General features: G+C 36.6%; 1 protein-coding gene across 5 annotated transcripts in view; it reads left to right on the top strand.

The window, feature by feature from the left end:
• The window catches only part of LOC122840800 (dipeptidyl aminopeptidase-like protein 6), a 94,310-nt gene that overhangs the window by 70,506 nt on the left and 1,162 nt on the right, over positions 1–22,642 (top strand). For all 5 annotated transcript variants that reach the window (XM_044133471.1, XM_044133470.1, XM_044133467.1 and 2 more), the window contains 22 exons: positions 718–812; positions 2,907–2,981; positions 3,080–3,132; positions 3,477–3,558; positions 8,983–9,103; positions 14,251–14,405; positions 15,356–15,453; positions 15,547–15,673; positions 16,695–16,733; positions 16,874–16,981; positions 17,060–17,151; positions 17,228–17,275; positions 17,363–17,475; positions 17,818–17,865; positions 18,858–18,956; positions 19,035–19,104; positions 20,625–20,819; positions 20,918–20,972; positions 21,090–21,192; positions 22,129–22,184; positions 22,293–22,365; positions 22,481–22,554. In XM_044133471.1, coding sequence (XP_043989406.1) covers positions 718–812; positions 2,907–2,981; positions 3,080–3,132; positions 3,477–3,558; positions 8,983–9,103; positions 14,251–14,405; positions 15,356–15,453; positions 15,547–15,673; positions 16,695–16,733; positions 16,874–16,981; positions 17,060–17,151; positions 17,228–17,275; positions 17,363–17,475; positions 17,818–17,865; positions 18,858–18,956; positions 19,035–19,104; positions 20,625–20,819; positions 20,918–20,972; positions 21,090–21,192; positions 22,129–22,184; positions 22,293–22,365; positions 22,481–22,554 — 1,979 coding nt within the window. The remainder of the gene's footprint in view (positions 1–717; positions 813–2,906; positions 2,982–3,079; positions 3,133–3,476; positions 3,559–8,982; positions 9,104–14,250; positions 14,406–15,355; positions 15,454–15,546; positions 15,674–16,694; positions 16,734–16,873; positions 16,982–17,059; positions 17,152–17,227; positions 17,276–17,362; positions 17,476–17,817; positions 17,866–18,857; positions 18,957–19,034; positions 19,105–20,624; positions 20,820–20,917; positions 20,973–21,089; positions 21,193–22,128; positions 22,185–22,292; positions 22,366–22,480; positions 22,555–22,642) is intronic.

Here is a 22,642-nt window from a genome sequence, read left to right as displayed (position 1 = left end):
TATTTGCCAGTAACACAACATATTACAGAGTACATAACTAAAAAATATGAACTGTAGCAGTTTTTAGATAAAACCTGAATTAAAGAAAAAGGAGCAAAATTACAATAAGAGTCATAAAAACTTATTAAAAGCCATTTTCCGGCTGAGTTCAATGCCTCACCCAGAAGGGATTTTACATAATTAAGGCTCATGTTGTACCATGTCTGCATTTCTAAATGTTTTGTTTATTTCCATTTAGTTTGGGAGCCGTTGTTAATGGGACTGAAAAGTATCACTTCACCTCTGCTTTGACTGAGCCATAAACTCTCTCTCTCTGGTTATATTTACTGGATTTTTATTACTGTAATTATGTTAGTTTATTGTTCAGCAATCAAAGAGATTTATTCTATCGATAAAGAGACAATTAAATCACAAATGAGTCCTTCAGTGTGTCCTTGTGATGATAAAGAATAATATGCAATTTTTCTTTTAAGCCTTTAGTCTTAATAAAATACTGTGATTATCTACGTAACACAACAACTTTTGGAAATAAAGGATTGCCTTTAACCTTTAATCTTAATAAACAGCGAAGACTTGTTTTCCATAGTTATTGCTGGCTCATTCACAACTTTGTTGTGAATCTGGACCAAACAAAGTGAAATAAACTGCTATAGAAATTACTAGTGGAGTCATGCGATACAAGTCTAAAACTGTAATGTCTGACTTCTAAATTGACAGAAAAAGACCTGCTGTATCGATCAAGGGATGGGAATGTTCTCCGGCTTAATGTTGAAACGCAGAAAGAGGATATTATTGTGCCAAGTCAACTGTTTGTGAGTATACCTGACTGATACTTGTGGAATATGTTGCAAGAACTTGTCTTCATATACCATATATGAAAAAACAAATGTGTGAAAATGAAAGAAAGAAGGAAAGAAAGTCCAGGGTTTTTAGGTGTAAGTTATGGCATAGCTGCAGTATAGCTCTTGTGAACTTGAAGTTAGACCATTTAAACTAGATATTGACAGAGTTTGTAGATGGTTTATACCAAGGCTTCAAATTGTTAACATGGCATTCACATAATTAAAAAAGAAATGTCGCCACATATCAGTGTGTGACAAGACCAGAAATTATGTTTCCAACTCTGGGGCGTTAAACAGTAACAAATGTGACCGGGTCAGTTTGTATGATATCAGTCATATTACACACTGAAAACAGTGACTGGATGTTTTATAATGACCGAGCTATCAGAACTAGAGAGGAAAGATAAATCTATATATTGAGAGAGATGAAGCATTAAGTGCTAAATTGCACAAGAAGACAGGAGTGCATATTCTTCACCTCTGTCTTGTTACTTCTTAGTGCTGATTCCTCCTTCAGCTCATACTACTCCACTCTGCAAAAGTGCACCTTTTGACTTTTTTTTTTTTTTTTTTTTTTTACAACCACAAAGTTCAATGCATTTCATTATGGACTTTTTGTAATAGATAAATAAAATGTTATGGACAAGTGTGATATAAAAGGAAAGTGATTTTCCATGGTTTTCAACATTTTTATCAATAGGATATGAAAGCTTTTACAGAGACCACCAGTCATTAATTTAATTTCAGTAAAACGCCAGCTGTCCTGTGAATCCCCAACTTTTACTAAGGACATTAGTAATCAAACAGCATCATGAAGACTGAGAGACAGAGCAGGCGGCTCATGGAGGACGTTGTGGAGAAGCTTAAAGCAGAGTTAGGCTATAAAGCAGTAGCCCCAACAAACACTGTTCAGCCCATCATGGGAAAATAAAAAGCATGACCTAACTTCAAACCTACCAATACAAGTTTGTTCATCTAAACCTTTGCCCACAGCATGAGCAGGAAAGCATTATGGCCCATGGTTGCTGTGGAGTAGGCGGACAGGTTCACTGTGCGTTGTACAAATTTATATCAGTGTTTAAAGAATAAATCTAATGTTGAAAGCAAGCCAAAAAATTATATTTGCTTCATTTTAGCTTTAAGTACATTTAAACATTTGGAAGAAGGGGCTCTGGGCAAATAAGACATGAACTCAACGTTTTTCCCACACTGAAAAGCTGCATGTAGCATTATATTAGCCATTTAGACAAAATGATGGTGGCGGCACCACATTTTCCTCCACCATGAACAAGGGAGCTGGCAAAGGATGAAAAAAAACAAAAAATGAAGTTAAAAGAAAAATTGCTCATGGCTGGAAAGGGCATAAGACTACGGTGGAAGTTCATGACAACCCAAAACATACAATCAGAGCAACTGAATACTTTGTATCAATTCATTGTGACTGAGTTTGAGTTATTTTGGAGAAGACTTTCAGCCAGTAGATGTTCAGAGATGGTAGAGATATAACCTCAAAGACGTCTTGCTATGATTGAAGAATATAAACTGCATAAAGTAAATGCTCACATGCAACTCACACATTTGCTTGACTTTTCTGGACAGTTCTGCATCATAAAATCTCAATAGAACACATTAAAGTTTGCGGCTGCAAAGGGAAATATTTCAGGGGTAGGAATAGTTTTGCAGTTTATATTCTCTCAACATTCAGGTTTCCCTTCCTGTCCCAGACATCCAATCTATTGAAGTTTGGCCATCAAATATCTGGGCACGTAGTCCTCATGTTTTAAATGAGCTCCACAGCCAGTCAGCCTCAGTTCAAGAACTGTCTGTGAAATCTATGAAGTGCACTCATGCAGACAAGCTGGCTCTGACAGTTCTGGATAAAGAAAAAAAAAAAAAAAGGATCATCTGTTTTCTGAAATTTGTAATAAATGACATACATCAGCAAATTTCTTCAAATCGGTGAAAATTACACACAAGAAAAATCCAGTTCTGAGAGTAAGATTAATCAAGCCTCACTACATTAGTTGTGTTACTAATGTTTTATTGTTTTTTAATCTTTCTCAGGAGAGGTCAAAAGCTGCCAGATATCAGTTGTCTCCAGACATGAAGCATGTGCTGTTTGCCTTTGATGTAAAACCGGTAAATAAATATCCATGATAATAAATATTACTGAAGCATCCTATGATATTCAGATTGTGAGTTTTCGCCTGTCTAACTGATTCCGTTTGTTTCAACAGATCTACCAATACTCATACTTGGCCAAGTACATCATTTACAGCCTTGTGACGCAGTAAGAGTCTCCTCTGTTGTGCTTTCTCTCCTCCTTCTATCCCTCACAGATCTCTGCCCCCAATCTGACCTTCTGTCATCAGTTCACTGACGTCAGCCACATTTACCTGCTCCCATTGCTACCTTAAGGGACCTGCGTTCAGTTCAGTTCAGTGTGGAGGACTGCGTTGTTTATTGGCTGTTTTTAACCCTGAACCCGTCTGTGTCTGACTAAGCAGTGTTTGTGTTTAGAAACAATGTTGTGAATGATTGACTAGAGGAAGGGAACAAAGACAATTGATGTGCACTGTTGGTGTGATTAAGTGTATATTTAAGTGCAGGTTCCACAAACTGTTCTCTTCACAGGGAGTCTTGGCCTTTAAATCCCCCGGAGGTGAATGAAGCTGTCCTGCAGTATGCTGGATGGGGACCCCAAGGCCAGCAGCTGGTAAGCACCCAAACCTGCTGATTGGTGGCACGTCAGAATATTAAATAGTTGATATTTGTGATGTGTCTCAGTTGAATTGACAACTGCTGTGGCAACAATTAACACTTTGTGTTGTACAGTGAAAATAAGATGAGCGATAAAAGTTGAAACTCTCTCTGTTCTGACCTCCATCAATGTCAGGCAGTTTTATTTTTACACCACTCATCAGCTGGTCGGAGCCACAGAGGCAGATGGCATCTCTGTGGCACAACCAGTGGCTGACTCAAACAGAGGGCACAGGACTTTTTGGTTGTACTGCCAAATGTTAGTTAGCAGTACAACCTTATACAGATTACTGCTTAGGTATTCACATTTCACCTTTCAACCACAAACTACAATGTGTTTTAAAAAGGTTATATTTAATGAATCAGTTAAAGTGTGCATGATTGCGAAGAGAAGGTACAATAAGGTGTAATTTTTGTTTTTGTACCAAATGTTGCCTCTAACGGGTTTCTCACAGGATTGTCCCATTCTTGGCTCCATCCAACTTCCCATCTATTCTCAGATAACCTCGTTGTTCCTGTTGTAGGAAAGCATTCCCACATTGTGAAGGATGTTTCCACTTCTATGCTTTGCACTGTCACTATGATGGATAGTTGTTATTTTCAGCAGAATCTGCTTTATGTGTCACAAATTTAAAGCATGTGAATATTTACTCCCAGGGTTCATTATTATACTGATATTTTGTTTTTGTTATACATATAGTGGCCACAGTCATTTGTTGCCCTTTGGTGTAGTTTGATTTGAGGTTCCTTTAGTTTTCTACTTAATCTCCAATAATGCTACATATGCCAAAACATCTTTAAAGCTCACAGTGATTTCCATGTTTCTGAATAATTAACTCTATAACCCTATATGTAACTCTAATATAGTCTAAGAGTCCTTAACCACGAATGAACCCTTAGCAGCAAATTCCTTTTAAATTAACATTTGAAAAAGGTTTTGAAAATGTTGTACAACCAAAACGTGGAGCCATAGAAATAGTAGATTGCCTGCTCTTGGCTATGTACCACAAATAAATTACACACTAAATTGTAGCTGAGGGGCTCTAATATAAAATGCTTGTCTGCCATTTAGAGCAGCTTTGGATTTAATGTTGGTACAGTAGGAAGCTGAACTGAAGCTTCTTATTAGTGGGCGGCTTGGCTCCTGATCTTAAAAAAAAAAAAAGAAAAAAGAAAAAAATGCATTAGATTGGAAAAGGTGTCATTGTGAATTGCCCTTAACTGAATTAATTCAGTGAAGAAAAAATACAACAGATTTTTAAATATAAAATTCAGTTATTGTATATTCAACAGCAGCAAACGAGTGGCTCTAAAAACATTCAAACACTGAATGAATAAAAAGAACTTTCAGGGTCTTTAATGGTCAGCTACATACTGTCGGCCAAATCTGCCATTCCTCCTCTTAGGAAAATTAATACAACTATCGGTTCAAATTTGTAAAAACAGTCACCCTGTTTGAATTTTAGGGTTTACCTGGGACATAAGGAAATCCATCTGTTATTTGTGTGGGTGTTTGGAAGGATTGCCAGGAGAAAGACTCCTCTCTATAAATAGAACATACAGCAGCATTTTAGGTTTGCAGAACTGAATCTAAATGCATCACTAGACTATGTTACTTTGACCAGTTGGGACCAAAGAGATACTTTGCCATAATGCACATGTATGGGGAAAACAAAAAAGTGAATCTGCAAAAATGCTTAATATTTGTTATGCAGCTATAGTCTTACAGATTCAACAACTAACTCATACCAAAATATTCTTGAGTTAAATTTAAAGGATGCCAGTCTGACAGCTGAACTTGGTCACGCAACAGGATTTTTACAACACAACAGCTGACATAAAGAAACTCTTTGTAACAATGGACCAGCCAAGTTACAGTCATACTGCAGCATCATCATACTGCCGCTTCAGAAGCACATCGATTACAGCAGTTCTCATTTTAAACCTTTGGCCTCACAAAGATAGGGAAGTGCAGGAGAGCGCAAAAGAGCAGAACATCCCACCCAACACAGCGGCACCATCGGTTTTGGCATCATGAAGTCATCATGCAGCGAGCATCAATTTCCCATCAGATAGAACATATGCCTGCAAATATTAATGATTCAAAGCAATGCTGTCATGAAATGGTTCAAGATTAATAAGCAACAATATGAGGAGGCATATTGAGACAGCCAGTCTTAATGTGGCAAGCTACTGAATCACCTTTTAGTTTTTGTCATACAGCTTTTCTGTTTTGCTTTCATATAGTTTTAATGACAGAGTGGAATATACAGTATGTTTCAGACACTTTAGCTTTAATTAAAAGAGTACCCAGAGAGAATCCATTTATGCACGGAGAGAACATGTAAACTTCATGCAGAAACGTCCCTGACAATTCAAACCCCATTGATCCTGGGAAACAGTGCTACAAATGTGTCAGCGTGCCGCCTGTTCATGTTCTATCAAATGAACGCAGTAAATACTCTGCTGCTATGAAGACCAAAGCACATTTATGTCTTTAATTTTGTCTGTCTAATGCAGACAAGATCACAGGCTTTGCATTTTATAGTTTTATATGCTGAGAATAAAAATGAATGAAATGTTTAACGCAAAATAGTTTTTTTTAAATAATATACTTAAATGTTTATTATGCATTTTGAGTATTTGTTCGACTTAATCCTGCGGATCACTTATCTGCATAATTAGTATAGTTTATTATTTATTACTTTGCTATTGTCAGGAAATTGTCTAATCCTTTTAGGCCACAAACTGCCTCTCTGGAGCAAAATCTTTCTTCTGAGTTTTGTGTCTCTGTGCTGTTTTAAAGCTTTACATAGCCCATTTGAGAATAGATTTACAAAAAAGCCACAAGACAAACTCAGATTATCTTTTGTTATATATAACAAGGCCTCTGTGGTCCACTTTGAGTTTATTCCTACACTCAGTACATCGTGTTCAGCTCTACATTGGCCTGGTCATACTGTGCAGTTGGAAAAAGACTTGCTATTTTATCTTACTTCAGATATACATTTGGACCAAAAAAAAAAAAAAAAAACATCCAGGGAAAACAACCAGCATCAGAAAAATTGCATGTTGTCGTTTTCTTTAAAAGTAAATTGTTTCCCCCCTAATAAAATTCAAAAATAGCAATAAATTCAAGCATCTACAATCTTTTTTATTATTCTGTATTCCTTTTTCTGCTGCCTTTAAATTTGTTTTTAACTTTATCACACTCCTGTGTTTCCTCAGCTCCACTTTAAATCATTCTGTTCTATCACAATTGCTCTTATTGGATAACGGCTTAGATTACAGACGCATTTCTGTGAGAAAACATTAACATTTTGAGTGTGTGATGAGACTCTGTCTGCTGGGAGAGACAGTAGGTTCATTTACATACGGTAATGGTACACCTGATTGTTTCTTTCAGAGAGCTGTAGCTGTAGCTGCAGCTCTGCTCTTGATTTAATGAGCCTCTGAGGCTGTGCAGGAAAGCAGAGATGAGCTCTTGTTTTTTGTCTCCATCTGACCCGGAGATGTCAGACATGCTTGCTTTTTTCCTCCCATCACAGTTTGTGAATGTAATGATTTCCCATTAAGTTTATCAGAACTGGAGCAATTCATCTTCAAGTGTTACAACAGTATATGAAAGCGAGGTGTGTGTTTGTGTGCAGCGGTGCGTGGTGAAGCATCAAATGTACAGTGAGATGGATCCTCGCTGGTCTCCTGCAGGATCCATCCGTCCAGGAGAACACTGCAGGATCCTCATTAAACGTCTAGCTTTTACTCTACCATGTCACTGTAATCAGAAAAGCTAGGTCAACACACACCTAAAAAAGAGGTCATCCTGACACAGCAGCCTGGCTTCTACTAAATAAAATTGAAATTGAGCATTTCACACCTGAATTTCCGGTACATAAACATCAGTCATAAATTTGAACTCCACTGCTCTCTCTGATCTGTTGCTGCTTTAATCTCTGTGCCTTTAAGAATTGAGTCTTTACAAATCTTTAACTCATCTTTAGTTATCTCTTGTTCTTATAAAGCTTAAAAGTCTTTGAAAAAGTGAATGCAGAGTAAGGGAATAACACCTTTCTTCTTAATTAGTGAAACTTCAGATTTTGGCAGCTTCTTAAGTGCAGAGAGCTTCTTGTTCTCAATCAGTCATTTGGTTTTAGTTCAGCGAATGTAAGTTGATATTTTGAGCTTTGAAACTGCTTTAGATCATGAATCTTGACCTGGAGCTGTTTGGCAACACAAGCAACCCAGCAGCTTTTATCTTTTTACTAGATTCTGTATTGATTAGAGATGCACTGATGAGAATGTTGATGACTTCCAACTCTGATTCTTTTTTTCGTAGCTTTGATCTAGATTTTAGCTTATCACAGTTTCTCTGAGACCCACAATGTAAAAGCCTCCCTGCTTCAGCCAGGAGAAGCAACATCATATGCAGTAGTACAAACATTGTGAAACAAGCTTTTGCTAGAGTTGACATATTAAACATCTTGTTAACATTTAGCATGGTTAACAGTAAAAACCAGCAGCCTCTGTGTGTATGTTCATAATGTTTAACTCAGATTTCCAAAACCTATCAACACGAGTGCTCAAATACATTAAACAGAGAAACTTTGCCATACACAGGTTAGCCTTCCTGTTATCATTTGATAGTTTTGCTCTCCCTGGCTGCCTCTAACAGTCTTAACGAACTGCAGATTTGTCTTGACGTGTCATAGAAAATGCAGTTTCCTGTTTAATAGCTTCCAACATCTTTGTGCTTCCTCTGACTTCAAATTCAAAAGTACCTAAAGACAGTGATAATGAATAACTTTTGGTGTTCTTTCCTCCAGTATCATACACACTGAGCAGTAAAAATTAGCTGATTCTGGTCAACTTCTTTATATTTCTCTAATTTCTCAAGATTTGGTCTTTTTTTTCCCCCTTCAGGCTATAATCCCATATTAACTCAGTCTGGTTTTGTTTTAATTTCTTGTCTTGTTACTGCTAATGTATTAGAAGCTTCCCACAAAATGTACACTTTCTGTGCAAATTAATCACACAATCATCTTTAATAAGCTGGCAATACCATAGAAAATAATAAAGTAGATTGACTGATGAATAAGGTGCCCATCTTCCAACAGCATGTCCAAATTTTAAGCAGCCTCACAGTCTGTTTTGTCTGTAGAAATAATCCATTTACATAAAATCTCTTTAAAGTTTTGGTAAGTTTCCTGCAGTGAAGAGCAAACAGGAAGTATAGAGGAAGGCTGTGTTTTGATAATATTAAGATTAACTCCATATTGTGATGTTGAGCCAGTCAGTTGCTCATAAATCTTTCAGTTCTTTTACATCACTGTAATTTAAGACAGTTTACTTGACATAGAAACATTTTTAATATTTTTTCCAGATCTTCATTTTTGAAAGCAACATCTACTACAGGGCAACATTGGATACCCGATCAATCCGACTGGTATCAACTGGTAAAGACGGGGTCATCTTTAATGGTCTGACTGACTGGCTGTATGAAGGTAAGGTATCAGTCTGTCAACAGTTTGGAGATTTTTGTGATATAAAAATATGCAGTTTGTTATTTGGCTTCTTGGACATAAGTTTGTAATTTTTCAAAATATTCACTGTTGCTCCAACACTTGTAAAGATGTCACTTTTCAAAATGGGAATGACAAGAAAACATGTCATTCAGGTTTGTGGGTTCACAGACATCACGACTTGCACAAAGTTGTACACTCATACAGTAAGAAAAAATTATTAAAATGTTTTCATTAAAAGTTAATTATTTGTCAGGAGTAAAGGCAGTTTCAGTGTTGTCTTACAATACCAAAATTTGTCAGATTTTACAGGCAAAAATAAATCAGACAAAGTTATACTCATGTTTGTCATGACTTTCCACGGTCAAAGAAAAGACATTTCCCTTCAAACTCAGGTAAAAATGTATAACACATGAAAGGTGATTTAACCAAGAAAAATATTTTACATCTGAACCGAAAGTGTTGCGTGTCTTACCATCATTTAACTTCCTCCTGCATGCACCAGGTCTAACTATTCTGCCTGAGGTGCATTCAAGTGCAATAGGAAATACTGACTGCTCGCGTCAAATATGTAGTACTAATAAAAAAAAACTATTTTACAAAACAAATAATGACTAATTTGGTGGAATTCAAAGCTCAATATAATTAACCTGTTACACTAGTGTAATACTTATAAGTGCAGCATTTGTTTTCACTCTCAGTTTGGTTAAATTCAGGTATTTAAAGCTACGAGTTATTAAAGTTATTATGAGTTATTAAAGGCAGTGCCCTGCTAACGTACTCATTTAGCTTGAACACTTTCTGATTTTGTCAGAAAATAACAATGAAAATTGTTATGTTCATGGGATTTATTTAATTTTCAATTCAAATCTTTGTTAATAGATGCGGCACCATAATTATAGAAAATTATTATTACAAGATTTCTCTACTGAATTAATTAAAGAGAACACAAATTAAAGGCATAAAATGGATGAAATGTAAAAGAATACAGATATATATATTGAATAAACACCAAAAGTTTATACTTTATCCTGAAGTAAAAAGAAAATAATCATTTCTTATTATGTTTTACACATAATTTATGGATATTTTTTAAAGTGCTCCTGTCACACATGCCCCTAAATAGCATTCAGTGCTTTTAGAAGAGCAGTAGTAGAATTAGCTATGTGTTCATTCATTTGAGTATTAATTTAACTTTGTATAGAAACACCCCAAGTTGTGTAACAAGTTTATTCAGCTTATTGAGTTTTTAAAAATTCCTTTCACAGTATTTGTGAAATCTTTGCTCTTGCTCCTGTTTCATAATTTATATGTGAGCCAGTCTGCTGTCAAAATATTTCCATCCATTTCAGCTCAACAAAGTGGGCAAACTAAGAGAAAATTGAAAAATGTAGCATTTGGAGCTGCTTCCGTACAAATCCTACTCCCTGCATGCTCAGCAACCACCTCTTTCTTCATCTGCCTTGAGTGCTGAATGATTATGATCTGGGGCTCTTCCAGTGGAAACAGAAACCTGTTTGTCCATAATCTGCATCCCTGTTGACATGTGCTGTATTTACCCAACAACATTTGAAACAAATTTTTAATTGAGTCTTTGGATTCGTGCCTCTACCCACAGCAGCAGCCTCTCCCTGAGGTGAACGGTGTGTTATGTGTGCATGGTTTGATCTGAAGCTGCACAGCTGGCTACATTTCAGTGCGCCTCCTTCCCTTTACCTCCCATCACTTGTCTTTGTGTTCAAGCTCTTTTAATTAATTCATGTGCGCAGTGCTGCAATCTCATCCAACAGATGTTAAAAAGCCAGCAAACTTGTAATTTAATGTGAGACATTTTCTGATTACAGCATATGTGGGACAGACGTTCTAATTACAAACCCCTTTGATGGCGCTCTCTTTACAAATGCACTGAGAATAGTAATTCCATTCAATTCACTTCTAATAAAGTTCATGCGCCTTTTGTTCTGAGTTCTCAATGCAGAATTATTAACTTGTAGTTGATTTTGAAGCAATTTGGGTTGATGACTGTAAGGATAATGTGATTGTAAATTGCAGTTATTTTCAAGAAAACTTTGTGAGTGCATGAACTTGAGGGAAGACTAAATTAGATTTTTCTTTCAGTAGATTCTGTCTGTTTCAGACAACACAACATGACAGATGTAATCTATCTTCTGAGCTAAGGAAAGATTTGGCTTCTTGGATTTTCCTGCTGCTTTTTATCACAAGGATTTTTAACTGGAAAACAACTCATTTACTTTTATTTTTACACTTTTATTATTTTTTTCTGTATACCTTTACTTAGGTCAGCCAATACCTTGAAAAAGCTCTTACAGATTTAGGATAAAGCTACCTTGAATGCACACATGGAAGGCTTATTGACAACCATGAAGCTCTTAATAAATACCATAACATAGAATGGAATAAATATAGGCGAGATATTAAACAATCTCATGGCATTTAGAAAAACATAGAATATGACAAATTTACAACAGTGGCTAATGAAGAAGCATAAAAATGACCAAAAAATCCCCCCCCCCCCAAAAAAAGAGAAATCTGTAAAAGAAATTGCCAATAGCCGAAAAAAGTACTAAACTGGGAGATAATCTTCAAACATATATGCCCAAAATACATGCTTTTATTACTACAAAATCAGTGCTGCAGTTTCATTACTTCTCTTTTGATAAAAATACTGGTTAAAAAAATACTTAGTATTATTATGGATGTCCCGATCAATTCCTTTGTCCCGGATAATAAGTTACCTGAGATTTTCAGATTCCAAGTCTCAGTACCAAGTGCAGTTCAGTTTAATGTTTGACACCTTAAAAAACACAATATATGCCACCTATTTTACCCTCTAAATGCAGCTTTCACTTTCCTTTTATTTTAAGTTGCTTTGTTTTTGTACCAGTTTCAGCTTTTCCAACACAGCATTGCCTAAGTTGGAAATGGTGCTTTTAATGTTCTCACAATGGCTCGTCTTGTTGTTTGTTTCAGTTGAATTCCAGGTTATTGTTTGAGAGCAAAACATATAAAATGTTCTTCTGCTTCACAAACTTAGCACTTTGCTTTGAACATCATAAAACATAATAACTAGTGTTTCAGCTGCTCTTTGTGCAGCTCTCCCCTGCAGAAATAGCTGGCAGAAAATACCTAAGCCCATAGAACAGAACCACTCACATCATAAAAACAGGCAGAGATCTGCAGCAGCCAATGTATTCTCTCTTTCACTGTAAATATCAGAGGTAAGTGTAAACACTCTTTGTTTGAGGAAACCTACATGAGAAAATGCTTTGCTATGACCAATCACGCTCACAAACGCACAAAAAGCCCCACTGTGGATGAGGTTGACATGCAGACCCTATGAGTCTTCATTAACTTACATCCAGAGTTGAGTTTAGTCTGGGACTCTGATATGAACCATTTTTAAAAGCTTTGCTTTGCACATCCCTCATCCTAATCCATTCTCCCAAAGGCATTTTCTGTGTACTGGGAACAGCCAAAAAAGGTGAAAAGCAGTTTTGAAGTTACAGAATATCATGCTGATATTTAAAGAGAAAATGCAATTTACATGCTAGGAATTGCTCTTTGATGTTTGACATCTTTGTCATGTCGGCTACATTTTTCTGTTTAATCACCTGCCTTCAAGCAAAGAATTTACATGTGATCTCTTGCGAACAGTGCTCAGCCAACTATAATCTGTAAATCTTTGATATGATTAGTCTTAGTAATTAGTCCTCAGTTGTCAGAACAGAAATCATGTAAACTAAACATGACTTACACTCATGACTGTCGGATGAAGACCACTAAATTCAAAGAATGGAAACTAAAAAGGCGTTTGTGATGCCTCTGAGATTGAAGAGAAGATGGCGTTATTAGGATGTGGTGTGTCTGCATATCCACACGTATCCTTTAAAAATCTGAATACTGCAGCTGCTAAAAAGAAAAAAGTTTGAAAAGCTGTTTTCTTCTCTGCTGTTTGAGGCTGTCATGTAAAGGAGGAAACGCAACACCATCAGATGCACAGCAAACACCTTAAGTGAGCATATTACAGTGTGTGTTAGGGCTCCAAACATACAGTTTTATTCAACAGCTGCCAAAGAATAATGACTAACATTAATCACATTATTCATGCACTGTTTTGTGCTCAGATGGTGTAGAAAGAGCTTATTTCGGCCACTAGCCTTGAAATTCCTTCTGCACTCCCGCAAGCTCCACTCAACCTTAGAGTTAGAAATCTATTAAACGTACTCAGTGTTCAATGTTTTCCTGAGTCCACTCTGACCTCACATTTGGAGGAGTGTCAGAAATAATTATAGACTGATGACAAACATGACCACACTGCTCGCCAAGGCTGATCCAATCATTTTTACTGAGAGAAGGTTGTTGTTTGGTGCTCCACATGTAAGTGCAGTAGTCTATTCTGTAGTCAAAGTACTTTTGAAAGAGTTCTTCTGCCCCCTGCTGGAGGAACTGCTGCACATCGGGGAATAATATAATATTTTGTAAAGGGATCTAGTTAATTTAATATTATTTATGCTTGGCTTTATAGAGGGAAAGTTTTGTTTCTATAGCATTCTTGTTGAAAGTTTATTCGTAATTTAAAGAATGGTTGGAAATTAGATTTATCTTATAGAATTTCTAATACCAAATATATATTTTCAAAACAATGCAGGTACTGTTTCCACTGGCATTTAAATTAAACCAATATTGTCCCTTTGCTAAAAGGTTTTTAAAAGGACTTTTTCACATGATGTAAATGTCTTATTCAACTGCTGGGCTGCAATATCAATGCACTTAATATCACCAAGTTTTGTGTAGTTCTTGCTTGTTTCAGCATTTACTCTTATGAGATGGTTACATCTCCTAATGTCTAAATTTAAGAAACATGCTTTAGAATCTATGTATAAAGCTAAGTCAATTTATCAGAACTCAATAATTCTCCAAGAATTTGTTTTGTTTCAGACAAGGATGTCACTTTTGAAGAACACATTTTTTCTAAATAAGAGTATCACATGTAGATATTTGCCTTTTCTCAACTTTTCCAAAGCTTTTGCCGTATCCCTGAAAAAAAAAAAGCCAAAAAACAACAACTTGTAAATTTCCTGCCACACTCTCTTCTCTTGTTTTAACAGAGGAGATCCTGCAGACTCACATTGCCCACTGGTGGTCTCCAGACGGACTCCGTTTGGCCTATCTGACCATCAATGATACCCTGGTGCCAAAAATGGAAGTTCCATATTTCACTGGCACACCATATCCTGGCAGCCAGGACTATCATTACCCAAAGGTCAGACTGGAGCTCAAACCATCACCACTGCTATACAGTTCAGCAAACTCAGGGTGGATTTAATTGATTTGCTTTGAATAAATGCATGAGATGAAGGGGAAATCAAAGGGGGCAACTTGTAGCTGTAGTGAGGATCCTCCAGAGATGTAAACCTGTAGCATGACTTTCACAAACAACAAACAAACATGCAGTTTCAGACTAGAGACTGATGCAAGTGAAAGGTGTTATTTTGAATCCCTTTGGTTCAGGAAGTGAATGTTCCATCCTTTTTTTTTTTTTTTTTTTAGAAAAATGTTTGATGTCTGACACCTCATGAAAAAATATTTTTATACTCAGGTTGAATGTGTAAACTGAATTCCTCAGTGTGTGAATTAAACGTCACACACTGAGGAACAATTAAATGTCTTAGGAACAAACCGTCTCGTTCATTTTCAGTTTGCTAATATTTATTGTAGCTCTTTATGAAAGTGATGGGTATGAGGGAACATTATGATCAGCTGAATGGAAAAAAAACATTTTTTGTGATTTAAAATCAAAAATATTAAGAACAAAACAAAAATCATAACTTGAAGAAGTATTTATTTATTTATTTATTTATTTTTGCTAAAAGAGATGGAATTGGAATGGCATGAAATAGTACAAAGTTTCAAGGTCATGTGAGCTTGAAACTTTATCCCATACACTGCTAACGGGAGTTAGCAAACGTGAGAAATGTCTGTCGCAGGTCTTTCCACGAGTGTCATTTTCACCTTATTGTTTATAAACTTTTACACATTTTTCTCATTACTCCAACCATTTTCTCTCCTCAGTTTCACTGTTTCTCTCATCATTCTGTCCATAATATTAAACATAAATATATTACTCACTACAGAACACCATTAGGATGTTTAAACACATCATTCTCAGATTACAAACTCAGGCTGACCTTCAGAATCTGGTTTTCTTCTCAGGCTGGAGAAGAGAATCCCGTTGTGCGCCTGTCTGTGGTGAGCCTCCATGGTCCTCTGCACACAGTGGTGATGAAGAAACCCGACGACCCTCGGATAGGGTAACGTGTTTGTGTCTGTGTTTGTGACACAACAAGTGACTATCATCGAAGTAGTTTGTTAGAAGGGTCGGAGGCTGATATATTCTTTTCCAGGAGGGAATATTATATCACCATGGTGAAGTGGGCCACCAACACCAAGTTGGCTGTTAACTGGTTAAACAGAGCCCAGAACAACTCCATCCTCACGTTGTGTGAGACCACCACTGGAGTCTGCATCAAGGTGACACAATCTGTGACACATTTCTGCTGCCACTTTTGCTCCGTTATCGTATTTCACTGCATGTGCTGGCAATTTATTTCTTCTCCGTGTCTTCTACTCTTCGGGTGCTGTAGTTTATTTTAAATAAAAAAATCTCACACAGTATTCTGTGTAGAAACAGTCATCCACTTGAGATTTTTTTAGTCAGTAATTTAGCCTGGAACTGAATGAAACACCATCCAGTCCAAAACACCTCTGAAAAGACAACAAAGTCAGGTTGAGATTTTGTGGTAAAATATGTCCTTTTCTTAAACCCTGACACAAAATTAAAAGTAAAGTATGGCAGAGTTTGAAATATTAATAGACAAGACAATGTCTTGGAAACCTAAACATCAAATCCTTACTGCAAATAATGTAAAGATTACATATCAAATGTTCAAATTTTGAAATATTTCCTTCTATATATATATATGCTTCTTTTGACACAGTTAGCGATTGCTATAAATATCCTGTTTATAGATTTTTTTCACAACAAAGATACGGTAACAGATGTAATGTTAATATAGACTTATTTTCTTATCATTTAGTTGGCTACTGGTTTTTTTTTCAGTAATATCAACATCCCATAGAAAAATGGTTTTTATTTTATTTTGAAACCCAGAAAGACAAGTCAATTGGAAGTTCTTCATAGATGAGAATAATATCCTAGCAGATATTTATCAAAAATTATAAGTTGTCTTTTTTGATTTGTTTTGTTTTTTTCAACAGTTTATGTTGCATTTGTGACTTTAATAGTTTTATTTGTCTTTAGTGAGGGCATTAATTGCCCTTATGATTGTAAGGATTGCAAACCTCTGGACTAAGAAAAGCCACATTTTCTTGAATCACAATTCAGCTTCTTATTCAAATGATCACTCCATGGCTCTTTGTAAAGAGGTGAATGACTAACATATTTTTATTTTCACTCTTAGTTTTTCCAAACAGGGTTGGATGGGTTTTTGTGGTGTGGTTTTTATTTTTCTATCATTGATATTTTTTCCAGAAACATGAAGATGAGAGTAACAGCTGGCTGCATCGACAGGTATGTGAAGGACAAAACCCCGTCCTGCTTTGTGCCAAAGTAGTTGGTTAGAAAATGGTCCCTCTGTTTATCTGAAGAACTACATTGATATGAAATTCAGAGCAAATGTTTTTCTCAAATTACTTCTCTCATCTGCGCAGAATGAACCTCCACTGTTTTCTAAAGATGGACACAAGTTTTTCTTCACCAGGGCAATTCCTCAGGGAGGGAGAGGCAAATTTTTCCACATCTCTGTGTCCACCTCTTTGGTAAAAGTGCAGGCATGACTCCCATTTATTAAAATGCGTGAGGTTCAAGAAAAACATTTTCAGTGTGTTATCTTTCAGCCAAACAGCAGCACAGACATCCTTCATTCTCTAACATCTGGAAATTGGGACGTCACAAGCATCTTGGCTTACAGCCATGAAAAGAACCTCATGTGAGTAATACCTCTGCACATGTAAGAGCGCTCGTTCTTCAAACTCACAGTTACTTGACATCTTGATGATTTTCAGATATTTCCTGAGCACAGAAGACGACCCAAAGCGACGGCACTTGTACAGGTAGTATTCTCATGAAAGTCGTCTGGCTGCTTTTTGGAGTTTCTGGAGAGCTTTGGAGGGCCGTATTAACACCGTGTTATCCCACAGCTCTGACACGATTGCTCCTTTCAACCGCTGCTGCCTGTCCTGTGAATTCAAGTGTGGTTATGTGGACGTTTCATTCAGCCACAACATGGAGTACTTCTTGCTCAGCTGCAAAGGTGGGAGACATCTGCATTCAACCTTCACCCTACAGTATTTCTGGTAGAGAAAATTCACAGGATTACACCTGCATTCAGTGGAAAGCTCAACAGATTTTATTTTTATTAGTATCAGACTGACCATTGAAATCAAACTGGTTGGAAAAGTATAACGCTAAGCCAGCTTCTTACTGACTGAAAAGAGTGAATTATCTAATTCAGCGACAACCCTTGCATTAGCACAGCTGATGACATTTACTGTGTGGGTGTTTCTTAATAGACAGGACCATAAGGGTCAAAGTATGTTGCTTTTTATAATGAATTAATTTATATACTTAACCAATTGTCTCACTTATTATTCAGGTCCAGATATACCAAGTGTGGCTGTTTACAGAACAAGGGACAAAGAGAGTAAGTTTGTGAATTTCAGAGACAATAACTCAACTGATTTTAGTTCCCAGCCAACATTTACATATTAGGGTTTCTGTTTCTAGGAAATCAGCTGAAAAAATGACTCCAGATGACATTTTTCACAGTTTGCATAATAATTAATAGCTAATTACCTCTTAAGGGCTGACGACAGCTCTGTGTAAAAATGGCATCATAATGGATCCTAGATTTTTTGCCCATTTTGAACTGATTCAGTAATTACCCATTTACAATCCAGTCAAGACCCACAAGCAATCCTTTACGAAAAGATTCATTACACTTGAAGTCTTTTGCATTTTGTGACATTACAGCCACAAATCTTTATACATTTTAATAGGACTTTATGTGAATGAATTACATAAAGTAGTGCATAATTGTTGAATTCTTTGTGAGGATGTCTCTACATGCTTATAAAACTAGAGTGAAATTTGTGTCCTTATCACCTTGCAAAAAAAAGCAAGATAAAATCCACTAGTTCAATCATAGTAGATGGAAAATATCAACAGGCAGGAGTTTTCAAGTGTTGCCACAGAAACTGCAACATTTCAATAATCCTGCCAATCCTCCAAAGAGGTCATATTTGCAGAGTGCACCAGTCATAGATGTCATTTTGAAAGATTTTCACACCTGAGCTCTGGATTTTTGCAGCTCCTCCAGAATGACCACAGACCTCATGGCTGCTTCTCTGAGTAGTGCTCCCCTTTCTTGGCCTGTCAATTATTTGTGCCACTCAGACTGAATAAGACTAAACATTGTGTTCTGTGTTTTGTTTGTTTATGCATGGTTTGCGGCAAAACTCAGAAGGCCATCTCTGAACAATTGAATTGATGTTGTTATTAAATAACAGATTGTTTTACTAAATATGTGTCTTCAGTCATCCTGCTTCAGCAGAACATGCAGGATCCACATGAGCTCCATACTGGCTGGATTACAAACAACGAGAGCGTCTAACTGATTGTCGTCTTGATCTGCAGAGGTGTTTGATGTGGAGACAAACAACAGAGTAAACGACACGTACAACAACATGCAGATGCCTAAAGTGGAGAATAAGACCATCACCATCGATGATTACAGTATGTGACCTTGTACACAACATATGTGTGTGTGGTCATTTCGTAGGATGCCCACTGACTGTGTCCTTTCTTTTGTAGCTCTGACGATGCAGATTCTAAAGCCAGCAGGTTTTACAAGCACGGCCCACTACCCTCTACTGCTGATAGTGTGAGTGTGACTTCATTGGTTTGTTTCTTAAGCATTGAACCGCTAACTTAAAATTACACATTAACTTAACTAATGTTGGCAATTCTTGGGACCATTACTGAAGGATTAATTTCATCTAAATTAAATTTAGAGAACACGTTTGACATAACACTGTCCTTTATTTTATTGCTAGAACAGATTTGTGTTGTAAATGCACTTTTCATGCTTTGTGTAGTTTGTGACATAGCTGAGCTGTAAAAAGGGTCTGCTTTGTACATTTTTCCTGTTCCATCAATTCATGTAAAAGGTGTTATAGTGTTACAGTGCCTACACCGATGAGAGCCTTTTGCCTTTGGAAAAGGCAAAAAATCTAGTCTGTGTAAAATATGTTGCTGCTTGTACAAGGTTATCCTCTTTCTCTTTAGTGAAAAAAAGTCTCCATTGAAAGTGGATACATAGAAATGTGCCAAATTAATTGGCACATCTCAAACAAAGTACGAGAACTGACTCAAATTTCACTGAAGTTCAAGTTGTCACTTGGAGAAAATGATCTTTAAAAACTTAAGGGCCTTACAGAGATGAGAGCTATAATAAACAATATTAGATACAATCTAAGATAGATGTTAGGCAGTTTCTGCAGCACAAGGCAAACCACAATGCTTAAAAAATAAAATATGAAGAAGAGATATTTCTAGATTTTCCAAAATACATACAAAAATTACAGATAAACACAATCCAGGATATTAGAAAACACTGTCTTTAACCCCCATACCGACATAACTATAATTATTTAATTGTATATCTGTGGAGGAATACATTTAAATACAAATTTAAATGTATCTTTTGTTCTGTTAAAAGCCGTTAATATCTTACCTGCAGCAGATAACTCTTGTAGCATGTTCATTTAGCATAAAACTAGATTAGTTGATTCTGGAGGCTTAACTTTACAGCTAGTCCAAGAGAGACAAAATTCAAAACAGGCTTCTAATGTCCTAAAATAACTCCGTTGTTAAAAAACTTTGCGGCTAAATTCTTATGCAAAATTTACCTTTTTGAGCTTCATATCACGTTATCATCAAAAACATACCTGGAGTTGCTTTGATTGTAATGTTCCTATTTACCCGAAGCTCCTTCCTGGAGCTGCAGTCTCCAGCCTCATTCATTTCAACGACATAGAAAGACACAATATGAACGGAAAATAATCCTCTGGCATCGGCATTCTTCACATAGAATACACAATGTAATCCTCAGATTAACAGTCAGTCTGATTTGCCTGTGGAACTGAAAAGTCTAATCAATAATTACTAGATCTCACCCTACACTTTGCTGTCTGCACTAAAGAAGATTTCCACGTTGCATGCTGGCTTGACCTAGTGGTCCGGTTAATTGGGCTAATATTTATTTGACGACTTAGTGCAGTCAAATAATGTAATAATTTAAACCTAGAAAAATAATAATAATAATAAAAAAACAAAACATTGATGTTCTATGATATTGCAACTTGCGCAATCCGCCAGTAAAATCCATTTGTTCCCTCACAGTGATGGCACACCTGGTGGGCAGATGGTGACGGAGCAGTTCCGGGTGGACTGGGCCACGGTTCTCGTCAGCAGTTTCAGCACCATCGTTATCCGCTTTGATGGCCATGGCAGCGGTTTCCAGGGCACCAACCTGCTCCACAAGGTCCGCAGGAGGCTGGGGAAGCTGGAGGAGAGGGACCAGCTGGAGGCACTCAGGTGAAGCCTTTACTACAAGTGTGAGTGGCTGTAACTCAAGGGCCTGGCTACTTTCAAGCTCTCTTCATCATCTCTTCTTTTTCTTTCATTAATTTCAGGTTCATATCCAAAGAACCTTACATCGATAAGAATCGAATGGGAGTTTACGGAAAGGTAAAAGAGGAATGGCATTCATGTTAAACGGGATCTTCACTCCAGTTGGCCTCCGCGTTCACTGAACTAAAAGCTTGCTCAGTGGAGCTGTGTTTCTGTTTGTCCTTTTCGTTTCAGGCCTACGGCGGATACTTGGCCACGATGCTTCTGAGCTCTGAAGAGTTTACTCAGCTGAAATGCGGAGCGGCCGTCTCACCTATCACAGATTTTGAGCTTTATGGTATAATTTTCCAGGGTTTTTTAAGAGCAGAGTTGACGTAACCTCGCAAGAGCTTTGATGCTTCTTGAACAATTTCACATCCTGTCTGTATTGTATCTGTACTTGATAGTCCCACAAGCAGCAGAGTAGAAGAGGACGGTGCATGAAAATTTGATTTTACCATTTTGCAAGGCTCTATAAATATGGGGGAAAGAAATTAATTTAATGTGAAACAAGCATTTTGATTACTCAAGGACAAGCTCTAATAATACAGAAAAAAATGTTGTGGTCTTTATGGAGTTAATGAGATTTAAATAATGTACTTTATTTTCATTTAGAACCATGACAGGTTGATTTTATGGTTGTGTTGTATTTTAGCATTTTGGCTTTTGATTTACAGACTGAATGTCTTGTCAGTAAGGAAAGGTTCCAACTCTAACTTCAGCTTTGACCAGGACTCAGGTTCAGTTTCAATACAGTTTTTATTCATAGGGATTTTTGTGGAGAATCTGACAAGAGGTTTCACTCCCTGACAAGTAAGGAGTTGATTTCAGCATTGTTCCATTTCATGACTTATGTGATCTGGAGAACTAAAGACCTGATTTTCACTCAAGTCCTTAAGGGTTTATTTTTTGTTCTCAAAAGTAAAAACTCCAGAATTGTGAGTTTAGAAATGTATGGAATTTTTAAATTCGTCATGGTCTGTAAAACCATAATGTCAAAAAAATAAAATAAAATAAAATAATAATAATAATAAAATCAGAGATTTATACTCTTCTCCTTGCACTTTAAAATGATGCCCTATTTTGTGTTAGTCTGTCAAATAAATGCTCTATAAAATAAATACATATCCTTCTGATAAAGTATCAGAATGTGAAATAGGTCAAGGGTGTTATTATTTTTCTAAAGCGTAAATGTTTTTCATCTAATTACTTTTTTTTCTCCCCAACATCGCAGCATCTGCATTTTCAGAGCGATACCTCGGCCCAAAGACAGATTCCAGAGTATATACGGTGAAGTGTTTTAATGTTTACTACCCAAATTTTACCACACTTACAAATGCAAGTTAATGGTCAATACTGATTGAACTTCAGATAGATTTTTCTTTTCCTCTCCTCTAGATGGCTAATTTGGCTCACAGAGCGGGTCGGTTGCTGGAGAAACAGTTCTTAATAATTCACCCGACAGCTGATGGTATCATACTCATAATTATTTGTTTATGATTTAACATCACAACATGACAAGTGATAAGAGTTTGTGTTTCTCAGTCTCATGTGTGTCTTCGCTCTCGTTCTCTCCAACAACACAGAAAAGGTTCACTTCCAGCACACGGCAAAATTCATCAACCATTTAATCAGCGAGAAGGCCAATTACACCCTACAGGTGAGCTTCTGTCACTGTGTAGATCAGAAATCCTTGTTTTTCTACTGTGGACTGAATCACTGCGTAAGTTTAAACAATTTTTCCGTTC

The sequence above is a fragment of the Gambusia affinis genome, linkage group LG12 (genome assembly GCF_019740435.1).
Source record: "Gambusia affinis linkage group LG12, SWU_Gaff_1.0, whole genome shotgun sequence".
In the NCBI taxonomy this organism is placed as follows: Eukaryota; Metazoa; Chordata; class Actinopteri; order Cyprinodontiformes; family Poeciliidae; genus Gambusia; species Gambusia affinis.
Note: the sequence above shows the minus strand (reverse complement) of the source record. Positions and strands in the feature narration are given on the sequence as shown.